This window comes from Culicoides brevitarsis, chromosome 1 (genome assembly GCF_036172545.1).
Source record: "Culicoides brevitarsis isolate CSIRO-B50_1 chromosome 1, AGI_CSIRO_Cbre_v1, whole genome shotgun sequence".
NCBI classification, from domain to species: Eukaryota; Metazoa; Arthropoda; class Insecta; order Diptera; family Ceratopogonidae; genus Culicoides; species Culicoides brevitarsis.
The window spans coordinates 5272066-5286719 of record NC_087085.1 but is presented as its reverse complement, the minus strand read 5'-3'; the positions used below and the strand labels follow the sequence as shown (position 1 = coordinate 5286719).

The 14654-nt window shown below is 21.0% G+C and overlaps 1 protein-coding gene across 2 annotated transcripts in view; it reads right to left on the bottom strand.

Annotated features, from left to right (window-relative positions):
* LOC134833669 (synaptogenesis protein syg-2) overlaps nucleotides 1-14654 on the bottom strand; it is a 214259-nt gene that overhangs the window by 44398 nt on the left and 155207 nt on the right. For both annotated transcript variants that reach the window (XM_063848085.1, XM_063848078.1), the window contains exons 2-3: nucleotides 7592-7759; nucleotides 4742-4924 (exon numbers count right to left, since the gene is read on the bottom strand). In XM_063848085.1, the coding sequence (XP_063704155.1) occupies nucleotides 4742-4924; nucleotides 7592-7727 (319 nt within the window). In that variant the 5' untranslated portion in view covers nucleotides 7728-7759. The remainder of the gene's footprint in view (nucleotides 1-4741; nucleotides 4925-7591; nucleotides 7760-14654) is intronic.

Sequence of the window (14654 nt, the reverse complement as noted above, 5' to 3'; positions counted from 1 at the left end):
GTGACATTGAACATGATTTCAGCTCAGTCCTTAATAAAATTCACACACAAAAAAAAAATAAATGTGAACATCCGTTTGTTGCTCTGCCACGCTCTTGCCGAGATTTCTCCGAAAATGGGAATGCAATGCAGCGTAACTGAGCGCCTGATTCACACAATACACGAAATATAATGTGAAATGGGAAAAATGTGAGCGTCAAACAAGCAGCAAGGACATTGAAGCACATCCAAAACGAAAAAAAAATAATAAAATAAAATAAAACAAGCAAAGCATAGGATTTTCGGGGTTTCTTTTGTAGTCGGCTGTATTTGCGTTTGATAACTTCAAAGAGGACGACACGCACACACACACACACACACACACGAACTGAGAGATACTTTGGCTGTTTTCCAAAAATAAAACAAGATTCGTTCATATTTAACGAAAAATACTTTTGTCTGTGCATTTTCCGCAAGAGTTGCGGGAAAATTTATTTTTTTTAAATAATTTAATTTTTATTTTTTTTTAATCAATTTTTTTTATTGATTAAAATTTGAAATTTTTTATTTTTAATCAAATTTCAAAAAAATTTTTTTTATTAAATAATATATTCTTAAAATGTATTTTTATTTTAATACAAAAAAAATTATAAATTTATTTTTAAAATAATTTAAATTTTTTATAATTAATTATTTTAATAATTTAAATTTTTAAATTAAATATTTTAATATTTTTTTTTTGTAAAAATTAAAATAAAACATTTTTAAACGTTTTTAAAATTAAAATTAATAAAAATAATTTTAATTTTTTTATAATTAATTATTTTAATAATTTAAATTTTTAAAATAAATAATTTTATTTTTTTTTGTAAAAATTAAATAAAATATTTTAAAATTAAAATTAGTAAAAATAATTTTTTTTTTTTAATTAATTATTTCAATAATTTTTATTTTATTTATTTATTTTTTTTATTAAAATAATTATTTTTTTAATTTAAATTAAAAAAATTATTTTTTTTTATTATTTAATTAATTTATTTAATTTAATTAAATTTATTATTTTATTTAATTTATTTTTTTTAAATTTTATTAATTATTAATTTATATTCAATTTATTTATTTTATTTTTAATTTAATTTAATTTTTATTTTATTTATTTTTATTTAATTTTTTTTTTGTAAAAAATTTAAAAAAAAAAAATAATAAATTCGAAATTTCCCGCACTTTTTTTAGGAATGTCTTTTACCTCGATTCCCTGCACATTGCAGTTTATAGATTTCAATTTTTTCCTCTTGCTCAAAAATTTCGTTCGTTTGCACACGATACACACACAAATTTAGTAGAGAAAGAGTCGAAGTTCAGTAGTTCTAAATAATATTATTATTGTATTTTTTGACAATCGAAATACCATAAATTTCTTCATTATTATTATTTATTTTCTGTCTGGTCTCTGTTTCAAACAGATCAAAATGAATATTTATGATTTATTGTTGGAAATATTTTTTTTCCTTGAAAATTGGCAAAAAAAAAAATATATTGAATGTTTGAACAATGATTCCGAACAAATACCTGAGATTATTGATGAAAATTAATGATAAATCCTAAAAATATCTCTTTTTTTATCAGAAAATTCAATTTTTCGTTATTTGATTTTTTTTTTTAAATAAAAGGGTACGTTGCTCGAGCAACACGAGGGAAATAATGGTCAAGAATCGGATTATTATTACGTGCTTTACTGAATATGATCATCAGATAACGAAGGCAAGATAAAGTGATATACAACACAATAATTTCACAGTGAGTGATTTTGAAAATAACTCCAAAGAGCGCAAAATGGTCACCGCATTAAAAGTAATCCAGCTATTTGAATAGTAATTATGTTAGACAGCAGAAGCGTGTCTGTAAATATTTGTAAAAAAAAATTCTGCTCGAGTTTTATTTACAAACAGCAAACATGATGTTGATTATTATGGTCATAACTCCGGAAAAATCATACTGTTTTTTTTTTGTTGTGTTGTTTGTTGTTTAGTTGATTATTCGTTATGTTACTCGCGCCATATAGAAATAAATGCAAATGAAGCCGCGTTTTATTGTTATTGCAAGAGGGATACTTTTTGCTGTGCGCTGCTTGATAAATGATGTGTTGATAGGTTTTATTTGTACTTTTTCATGTAAAATGTTACGAAATTCATGTTTTGATGAGTGTTTGGTTTAATTAATTAAAAAATGTTTTTATTTTTGTTCGGGATTTATCATTAAAAATTAAGATTTTTTTGATAAAAAATTGTTAAAAAATTTAAAAAAATATTTTTTTAAAATAAAAATAAAATTTTATTATTTTTAAGTTTAATTTAATATTATTTTTAAAAATATTTAAATATTAAAATTATTTAAAAATAATAAAATTATATTTTTTATTTCAAAAATATTTATTCCAATTTTTCGAAAAATAATTTTTTTTAATTTTTGTTTAAAATTAATTCTTTTTATAGAAATTAAATAACTTTTTAATTTAATTTAAAATAATTAATTAATCAAAATTTAAATTAAAAAAAAAAAAATTTAAATTTTTTTAAAATTTTTTTTTAATTTTTTAAATAATTTTTAACTTTTTAAAATTTAAATAATTATTTAATCAGAATTTTAATTTAAAAAATTATTTATATTTTTTAATTAAAAAAAATAAATAAAAATAAAATGTAGGTCAAAAAAAGACCCAAAATTTTACCTTTAAACCTCAAAATAAACAAAAGATAATCATTAAAAAATATTTTTCGCTCAATAAATACAAGCAGCACTGAATATGAAAATGAGGATAAATTGAAATAAAAAATTATAATAATTATTATCATAATCATGAAACTCTCTTTCGCCATATATAAAAAAATAATAATGATGAAACATTTCATTTGGCACACTCCTTATACGATTTAAAAAAAAACTGCGAGAGATACGTTGTTGTTATTTTTCCTCTTCCTCCAATTGAATTTAAAATTTTTCGTTACGTTTAAATAAATAATGAGTGAAAATTCATTAAATTCATTTTGTGTACGAGGGCATAAATAATTTAATTGTGAATTTTTTTATTGTCTCTCCTCCTCGTCGTTGTTGTTATTTTTGTTTTTCCCTGTTCGAAGGTTGGTCAGTTTGTTGTATGTGGAAAATTAATTTTGATATGAAACGAACGGAGCAAGTACATGTTGAAGGTTCATCATTTTAATAATGCAATAATTGATGAGCACCTCTTTGTTGAGTGAGTGCTTAATCAACAAAAATAAATTAAAAATAATGATATCGTGCTGCGGTGACCGATATTTCACTAAAAATAGTCTTTTTAAGGCACAAAATGAGTTTTTAACAAGGAAAGATGGCGATTTTGTAATTTAACAAGAATTGTGAAGAAATTGTGTTTCGCAAAAATATTTTTTTTTAAATTTTTATAAATTTTTAAAAAAAAAATATTTTTTTAAAAAATAAAAATAAAATAAAATAAAAAATTAAATTTTATTTTTTTAAACAAAATAATTTTATTTTTATTGAAACGAAAATTTTATTTTTATTAAAACTTAAATTTAAATTAATAAAAATTTTATTTTTTTTTAAAAGAAATTTTATTTTTTTTTTAAATTAAATTTAAATTAATTAAAATTTTATAAGAAATTAAAATTATTTTTTTTAATTAATTTTAATTTTTTAAAAATTTAATTAAAATAAATTTGAAATTAATTAAAAAATATTTTTTTTAAAATTAAATAAAAAATTAAAAATTACGAAACTAATTTTTTCATAAAGTAAAAGAACAAGAAAACTTCAACTTTCAACAAAAATTTGCATGACATTATCAAGCTTTCGTTGTTTCGTGGCACGCGTTTCGTGTGGTTAAAGTTAATTTTGTCAGAAATGAAAAGGGATGGTTATTACACACTCCCAACCACGCGTTTCCCCATTTTTTTTTTCGAGGAACAACTAAGCCAAGACTTGTTTGTTGTATTTCGGTGTCCTTAATAACAACAATAATAATATCATTATGACGACAACGACAGCGATGATAATAATAGTAATAATGTAGAAATGGTTTATTTTACAGCACTTTGTCTCCTTTCGTTGAACCTTTTGACGCGACATTTTATTTTATAATACCTCCGTGTGCTGCCGCTGATGGCTTAGTTTGTAAAACAATACTTCCATTTATTTTATTTTATTTTGTGGAATATAAATTAGAGCGAAACGATGAAATTTCATACAATTTATCATTCATGCGCGCGGGTCATATTTGCAAATTTATGACATTCAACACAAAGTACCGGGCGTTCCATAATGATAATAAAGCAGCTCAAAATTCGGGGCAATTCCTAATGGCAAATGATATTTTCCGGAAATATAATTGCGTGAAAGGTAAAATATTTTCGTTTGGAAACAAAATATTGTTGGCGATAATTATCACAAGTGTGTTGCAATTAAATTCTCAATTTACGGAAAATTAGGCTTGAACAATGAGAAAAAAAGTTCAACTGTCAAAATTTTTTGACTGAATTAGCGAAAATCGATTTTCAAATTTTTTAACGGTCATTTTTTGAATTGACATTTACAAATTTTTTACTTCAAAATTTAAAACAAAACAATTTTTTTTGACATGAATTTTAATTTTGACAAAAAAAAATGTTTTTCAAAAATATTTTTTAAGTTTTTAATGTAATTTAAAATTAAATAAAATATTTTTTCTCATTGCAAAAGCTCATTATCACAAAATTATTGGTACTTACCGATAACAGTCAATTTTGCATTGGCACGTATGGCTGAATGAAATTTGGCTGGCGTTACTTGGCACTGATACTCGGCATCGTCGTCAATTGATGCATTTGTGATCCTTAAATTATAAACACCCTGTGATTTATCACCGACTGTCGAGAAACGCGGGAAGCCCGGAATTAATCCTGAGACAAAACCTGTTGAGAAAAAAAAATTAAGAGAAAAATTATAAATAGTTTTTATTAAAGTAGATTTAAAAAAAATATATTTTAGATAAAAATTATTCAAATTTATTTTTTTTTATTTATTTTTTATTTTATTTTATTTTTTTAATTATATTTTTTTATTTATTTTTTGTTTTAAATTCAGTTTAAAATTAATTATTTAAAATAAAATTATTAAAAATTAATTTAATTTAAAAAAATTATTTATTTTTCTTTAAAAGATTTTTAATTATTTTTTAAAATTTAATTGATTCATTTATTATTATTTTTTTAATAATTAATTAATTAATTTTAAAATTATTAATTTTTTTGAGTCAATAATTTTAAATTTTATTTTAAAAATATTTTTAATTTATTTATTTTTTTTTAAATATTTTATTTTAAATTAATTTTTATTTTTTTAATTCTTAATTTTTTTAATTATTTTATTTTTTTTATTTTTCATTAATTTAATTTTAAATTATTTAAAATTTTTTTTTATATAAATTTTTTAATTCTATCGATTTTCTTACAAAGAACAAAAGACACAAAGAACTTCACACAAAGAAAAACTAATAAATCATGAACAAAAGGAGTTAAATTAGTTTTTCAAGGCAGCAGCGTTTCATCTGTACAATATTTTATTTATGATATTGCTAATAAAATTGTTTGTGTATGCAAATACGCTCCTCTTACGTCTCTTTGTACCTGACTGACTTATTTGTTGCCGTTTAACCCTCGTTTAAAACACATAAATATCCGTAAAGGGTTGTCTTCTTCTTATCATTTCACATTTTAGACAATATGTTACTCGCGCGTAAATTTTATTTCTTTTGAAGTTTTTCTCTCTGCGTTTCACTCGTGTGTTCAAAAGCGAAAAAAATCAGAATGTTCGTTCAAATGAGCAATAATTTGTTATTTTTTTCGGGAAATCTGATAGAAGACGGTTATAAATTTCAACGCAGAGCAAAAAAAAAGGCAAAAGTTAAGACACCTGTTTTGCGTTACCTGTCTAGTTTGTCGGAAATGATAGGCAGTCAAAGGAGAAAAATGCGGAGAAGGGAGGAGGACATTAACATGCATTAGAGTGATCGTCCAGTAACATAAATCTAATATTCGTAAGCCCCTCTTTTATTTTATTTTTTTTTTGCCTTAATATTATCAAAAAATTCTTCCTTTTTAAAAAAATAATAACATCCCTTTATGGCGAAACAATGATTGCGATAGAAAGGTATGGATGGATGGCGATGTAGAAAAAAATGTATATTTGATATAAATTTAATTCAATTTAAACGGGGCACACCACTTTTTGATACCATCATAAACGTAAATTTATAGACATTAGAATATAATTTGAATTTATGACACATTTACTCATCTTTTTATTATATACACGCTCGTTCGCCTTTTTTCATGCGGGAAGACGGGCAGGCGTGCGGGAGATAGATGCGTGTTGTGTCAAACGAGCGGCAAAAAAGGTACAGATTGAAACAAAAGAGCTAACTTGGCATACAAATTTTTGTGGATTTTTTTGGCTTGATGGGGAAAATTTGTGCACATTATTTGTATGAACACGGGTTGGAAAAAAAGGTAAAAAAATGAGTTAGGAAAAATTTCGTTGGAGGAAATATTTAAGCGTATTTTAAATATTTTATGGTTGAATTTTTCTTGCTTTAATATTTTGGATTTTTTTCGATGTATTAATTTTTTTTTCAATTTTAACTAATTAAAAATTTTTTCTTATTTTTTTTTTCCTTATTTTCATAAATTGTCGAGAATATTATAGAATTTCTATTAATTAAATTTCTTTTTAAATTTTCATTAATTTTTTGAGAATTTTTTCGATTTTTTTTTGTAAAAGTTATTTTTTTCTAAAATTATTTGATAATTCTTAAAAACTTTTTTTTCCATTTTTTTAATTTTTTATTTAATTTAATTTTTTGAGAGTTTTTCTTATTTTTTGCTTTTTAGTTAAATTTTATTTTTTCAATTTTTTTTTCCAAAATTACACAACCTTTTTATTTTTTTTAAAATTATTTTTTATTTATTTAAATTTTTAAGAATTTTTCTGTTTTTATTTTTTTTAACCAAATTTTCAATTTTTTTCTGAGTTATTTATTATTTTTTTCTTGATAATTTAAGAAATTATTTTTTTTTAATTTTAAATTGTTTCTAAATTAATTAATTGTTAAAAATTAATTTTTTTTTTAAATTATTTTTTATTTCATTAAATTTTTAAGAAATTTCTTAATTTTTTTTTTTTTTGTAAAATTTATTATTTTTCAATTTCCATTTTTTCCTAAAATTTTTATTGTTATTAAATTATTTTTTTTAACATAATTTTTACTATTTTTCAATTATTTCTTTAATTTTTTTAAGTTTTTGAGAATTTTGTCGATTTTTTTCTGAAATTTTTATTAATTGTTCACAATTTTTTTTTACAGAAAATGACTCCAAAATTATTTTTTTCTGAATTATTCGAAATGCGTTATAAAAATTATTGTACTTGAACAAAAAGTACGAAAAAGGTTTCCTTGATGACTTATAACGTCATATTTCAATTCAAAAAAATTTTTCCATTCAAAAAAAAAAATCCATGACCTACTTTTTTTTGTAATCTGACTTTTCAATTAAATTCAATAAAAAAAACTCGAAACTCACCTAACGCGAATCCATCCTTTGTCCATTGCACTTGACCAGCTAAATTTGATACTTCGCACTGTAATAAAGCTTCAGACCCTTCTACGATTTGTAAATTTGACGGAGTGACACGAAATTTCTGTGCAGCTTGTGTCATCTGACATTCACCATAATGGAGTATTTTTAATACTGAAACGAGAAAAAAAATCAATAAATTATTATTGCGCATTAATAAATGATTAATTAGTAACAGCTTAAAGACAAATAATTCAAATCCTATTAAATTAGTTGAATTAAAATTAAATGAAGTCAAATAATCTGCTAATACCCGATTTTTTTCATAAATTTAATAAGATTAAGTAATAAAAGGGCGTTACGTGTTGATTGTTAGACAAATGACTATTTAACGCCCTGCAAATGGCTTCAGGTGTTGTTTTTGAGTTTTGCGAGGCGAACGGAAACGACTTAAGAGGTCATAAAATGCATTCAGAAATTGTCAAAAAATCGTGTGGGAAGTTATTGAATAGCTCTTATTAAGCGATTTACGTTAATTTTAGCAAAAGTATTGGTCATCCTCAAAACTTCCAGACTTTTTGTCACGATAAAAAATAATAAATATTTTTTTTTTTGTTAAATTTAATGAATTTCACTTCGAGTGGGCAAGAAATGAGGTGAATAAAATATGATTATTCAATTTTTATTTCTTCTTTCTCTCACTCGTTTTATTATTTTTTTTTGTACATCAAAAAAAAAAAAATCGCAAAAAAAATTTATTTACTTTATTTTGTTCGATTGAATTTTATGAATGAACAAAAAAATGCATCGCCTTTGGGTTGAATGTTTTTATAGTTATTTTTTTATGTCTGAGCCCCTTTCAAAAGTAATCGATAAAGTCATCAACTTTCGTTCTTTATTATGGCAATTGTTAAATATTATTATTATTTTTATTGTTTAAAGATTTTTTTTATTAAAAAAAGTTACGTTTGCTTTCATTCATATATTTTTTTTTGTTGAATTTGTGGAAAAAAGCCGAAAATAAAATTTAAAGTTGACAAATATTTAAAAAATATTCAAAATGAAAGAATTAAATTTAATTTTAAATTTAAAAAAATTAAATTAAAACAAAAAATTTTATTAAATTAATTTTTTTATTTATTTTTAATTTAATTTTAAAAGAAAATAATTTAAAATAATGATTAAATAAATGATAAATAATAAAATTAAATTAATTAATTAAATTTAAAAAATTAATAAAAAAAACTATCTTTTAAAATTAATTAATTAATTAAATTTAATTAAAATAAAAAAATTATTTAATTTAAATCAAAAAAAAATTAAATTAAAATAAAAAAATATTTAATTAAATTTTTATTTTTTAAATATTTAATTTAAAAAGAAAAATATATTAAAATAATTATTAAATTAAATTTAAAAATTTTATTAAAATTTAATTTAAAAAAAAATTAAATAAATAAATAAAAAAATAAATAAATAAATAAAATAAATTTCAAAAAAAAAATAAAAAAAATAATTTTCTCGTCAAAAATATATTTTTTTTATTAAAAAAAATTGTTGAAACACGAAATAAATTTAAATAAAAAAAAACTGGCATCGAGACTAATTTAATAGGTCTTAGAGTAATTAAAGCCTACCTCCTGATCATCATTATTATTATTATCATCATTCGTTGCGTCTCGTTTTTTTTCTACTATGTGAAACTTTAAAATGTCACAAAATTTGCATATTTGATTTCATTTTCTTCGAGTCTTCATTCATTCATAAAATAAATATATAATGAAAAAGAAACGAGACTCATTATGAACCGTATTCCGAATTAAATAACACGCACACAGAGAAAAAAGTGTCTGATCCAACATAGAAATGTTTTTTAATTAATGTCACACGATATGCCGGACAAGGCACTGCAGGAGCATCGCAACTAATAATAAGCGCAAGCACGCACAGACAGACGCCTTTTCTCGTATTTCCACATATAAAATAATGTTATATTAAATTGTATTATTATTTATATAGGAAGCAGCGAGGGACAGCAACAACGTGTGTAATTAGCATACAAAATTATCATTAAAATTATGATACAGACGAATGTAGGTTTTTTTTGTGTGAAAAGTGAATCTGCATATATTATCGAAAATAAATAACATTTAAAATACGTTCGTCGCTCGGCTCGGATGATAATTATAAATAATAATGAATAAAAAGCGAGCTAATTTTTTGATGAACTTCTAAATTTCTCATCGCCTTTTTTTTCGCGCAACATGTTCTAAATCGCTTGAGATGTGCACATTAAAGCATCATAACAACAAACGGAAGTAACTACAAAATTACATTTTAATTGTACTTAATTACCATTTTTCATGGTCTTGCACTCCTCGCGGTGAAAATATAGCGAAGCATGAGAGCGCGGGTGCATGCAATCATTATGTTCAAGTGTTTTAAGCTTCAAGTGAGTAACTTTATTTAATTCTCTCTTTAATTTTATTTTTAATTATGCATCCTTGCACTGTATAAAATTATACATATTTTTTGATCCAATATACATTTTTTATGTTTAAAAGGGGTTTGCAGTTGGGAAAATTGTTTTATATTTTTCAGAAAATATTTTTTATTATTAAAAATATTTAATTTATTAAAATTTTATTTTAATTATTTTTTTTAATAAAAAAATTAAATTTTATTAAATTAACTAAATATTTTTTTTATTGTTGAAAATAATTATTTTATTAATTTAAATTAATTAATTTAAAATAAATAAAATATAAAATTATTTTAAAAATTTTTTTCAAAGTTCTATTGTTTTAAATTTTTTAAATATAATTTTAAAAATTATTTTAATTATTTTTTTAAATAAAAAATATAAAAAATTAAATTTTATTAAATTAAATAAATAGTTTTTTTTATTGAAAATAATTAATTTAATCAAAATTTAAATTATTTTTTTAATTAATAAATATATGAGTTTATAAAACAAAACAATTTTAATATCTTAAATATTTTTTATAAATTTAATAAAAATAAAATTTGATTGAAAATATAATTAATTTAATTAAAACAAAAATTAATTTTTAATTTTTTCATGTATTATTAAAGTATTTACAACAAATTATAAAAACAGAATTAAAATAAAAATAAAAAATTATTAATTTAAAACCAAATTAAATAATTATTTAATAAATTAAATTTAATTTAAATTAATTAAATAAATTAAATTTTAAATATTCAATTTTATTAATTTTTTTTTACTAAATAAGTCTATAAAAACTTTTAAAATATTAATAAATAAGTTTTATTTATTAATCTATTTTTTTCAATTTAACAAATATAAAAAAAAAATTATTGAAAAAAATTAAATTAAATTTAAAATTATCAATTATTTTATAAATTAAATAAAATTATTAATTTAAAATTAAAAATTATTAAAATTGTTTTAAAATGTATTAAATTTATTTTTATTAAAAAAATTAAATTAAATCAAATTTAATTTATTTTTTTCAAGAAATTATCAAAAAATAATAAAAAAACTTAAAAAATCACAAAATATTAATTTTATATCCCTTTCTAATATAAAACATTTTTCCTTATTGCTTCAGCCTAAAACGATATTAAATATTAACATAAGCCTATTTATGAACTTTTTCTCCTCTCAACGCAGAAAATAATTCAGAGAGAGAAAAAAAAAGATATAAGAAAACCTTTTTATCTTATATTTGATCTAGATTATATTTTTGTATAACATGAATATGTATATAAAATAAAATAATATAATAATATACAAAATGGAACAAGTGCAACCATTTTTTGTTATAATATTATTTTATTTTATCACAAAAGGAAGGGTAAAAGGTTCAACAAGCTATCATTATATTCATTCTTCTTTTTATAACAATTATGCTTCTCCAGTAGTTTCGATGCTGCTGTCGACGAAAGAGAAGGCACGATAGTGGTTTGGTTTGGTTTCTTTGATCAAACAAAAACCTTTTAGATGATACAGCAGAATTTCGTGATTGAATTTTGTGGTCAGTCCTGTCTTTGGTATTGAGAGCAGTTTGCTCAAAGTTAATAATAATGATGAAAAATTGTATCAATAATTTTTAATGTAAATTAATGATGATGTACTTGAGAGACTTTAAGAGTAATTATAAAGAAAAATTCTAGATAAAAATAATTATTATTATGTTGTAAAAAAATTGTCTTGATAATGTGTGAGAGTTCATGATATAATTTTGTTGCAAGTCGAAAATTGCATTAAATGTGAAAATTCTCTCGATTAACATGCAAGCAACGTAATTAAAAAATATACATTTCCCACTCTTTATCTCTATTTCCTTTTGCTATTAAATACTAAGTTTATATGTTACTACAGGAAATCACGCACAAAATTCTTTTTTGAAAAAAAATTTACGTTCATGATAATTTTAATTACATACCACAGACAGATTTTTACCACACAGGCAAACCGCATTGGTTACTTGGCAAAAACGCAAACACATCATAATAATTATAATATTATTGTCGTGGTCCAATGACGATTCTCAAGCATATTAAATTTACTTTTTTTTTATTCGTTTCATTTATTTCTCACATTTCTATGTAATTTTTCGTCTTTTGTTGCAATAATGCTTGCTTTCCATTCATTCTAGCGAGAAACAAAGTTGAGAGGGAAGAGATAGAAATGCAACTTTTTTTTTTAATTTTAATTATTATTGTATTAGATGAATTTATGCAATCAACGAAATTCTTGGAATGTTGAACTTGAATGGATAATTATTATCATTTGCAGTTTAATTGAACGAACGTTTCTTCTTGTTGTTCATGAGAAAAGTCATGTAATGTTAGAACGAATCTCTAATGATATTATTTTAATTTTTCCTCTGTTGGTTTTTTCTGTTTTTCGAATGATTTTGTACGTCAATGAAAATAAAAAGAATTGCTTGAAATAACATTTTTTAAATTATAAATCAATAAATGGAAAATAAAATGGAATTACATCTCCTCTTTTCTATGGAGGACTGTAGATACAATAAAAAGTGAAAAGTTAAATATAAAACAAGATGAAATGGGAATGGACTTGATTGTTAAAAGGAATTTGGGATTTTATCGCATTTTAGGTTTTTATGGGGTTTTATTTTTTTTAATTTAAAAGTTTATTTTTTTTAATATATTATTTTTTAATTTTTTTTTATTAATTTAAATAATTTTTATTAATTTAAATATTTTTAAATTTTTATTAATATTTATTATTATTTTAATTTAATTTAATAAATTATTAATTTACTTTTAAATTTTTTTATTAATTTTTTTAAAATTTTTTAATAATTTTTTTTTAATTAATGTTTATAATTAATTTAAATTAGTTTTAAGGAAATTAATATTTAGGTAATTTTTAAATTTCATTAATAAATTTAAATAATTATTTTAATTTATTTTTTAATAATTCATTAATTAATTTAAATAATTATTTTAATTTATTTTTATTTATATATTTTTAATTTTTTTATTAATTAGGATAATTATTTTTTTTATTTTTATAATAATTTTAATTATTATTTTTTTTTTTTTGAATTATATTAAAATTTTTAAATTATTTTGAAATTAAGATAATTTAATTTATAAAAAAATGAATATTAAAATTGATTCGAATATTCGAATAGATCAGTTTTGACATCCCTAACCGATCACTCAAACAGACGCCATTTTTTCCCGCGCAAAACCACATTTTCCTTTAAAATGCCATAAAACAAAAAAAAAGAAAAAACAGACAACCACGAGAGAAAGGAGCAAATGAATGATAGAATAGACAAACTAAATCCCGCTCCAGTAAACGTGATTTGAAAACAGAATTTACTGATTTTTCTTAATTATCTTTCTTGACGTCGTACATTCACATCGCCATGCTTTGCCACGTATACCTCGAGCTCTTACTTTTTAATCATTTCAAGTACTCCGCTGATTAAACCTCTATTTTCTCTTTTTTCGTACAGCTCTTTTTTTCCTTCTATATCTGTAAATATTAGAAGAGGTAATGCCTGCCCACAAGCAGACTGACTCATGAAACAACAAGGAATTAAAAATGTGTACGTTGGCAAAAATGTAGGACGCTTACAAAGAAAGGAAAAAAGGATTAAATACTCCAAGTTATAAATTTTTTAACGTGAATCCGCTTTTTTTCTTTGTGTTTTTGTATATCACACTCAAGGTCTTGTTTACTCATTTAAGCTTGGGAAAAATACTTGTTTGTCCTTTTCTTATGAGCATTTCTGAGAAATTGATATCCAACTGTCTGCAATGTTTTTTATTAACGCATATTGAGCCGCAGACAATTCAACACATCAATTTATTCATTCAATTATTTGTGATAAATTTAGAAGGAAAAGTTATTATTTGATGAATTCGCATTTCTTCTTGTCTTTTTCTGCTTAATGAAGAGTAAGTAGACATGAAAATTTTTCATTTTTAGTTAAAACATACTTTTTCATACATATCAAATTAATTAAATTTTACCAAATTCGTTTCATCTTAGACAAAATGCCGACGAAGGAAGAAGGAGTTAATTCAGTGACGTATATATTTTAAAAAGCCATGGAACATTTTTAAGGCTCCGGGTATTGCCAATATTAAAAAAATATTAAATAAAAAAAATAATTAAAAATTTAATTAAAAAATTATTTGAAAAAATTAATTAATAAAAAAAATCAAATATAAAATTTTAGTAAATTATTTTTAAAAAATTTAATTAAATAATTTTTAAAAAAATAATTCATAAAAATTTAAAAAATAATAAAAAATAAATTAATTAATAGATAATTTTTTAAAAAAATGAATTAATTAAAAATATTCACAAAAAAATAAAAAACAAAAAAAAAGTTAAAAAATGTATTTAAAAAGTTGAAAAATGTTTTAACTAAAAAAAATTAAAAATAAAAAAAATAAAAAATAAGAATATAAAGAAAAAAAAATTTGAAAATTTAAATTCATAAAAAATAAAAAAAAAATAATTAATTAAAAAATCATTTAAATAAAAAAAAATAATTAATCTTTTTCAATTAATTCAAACCAAGCATAT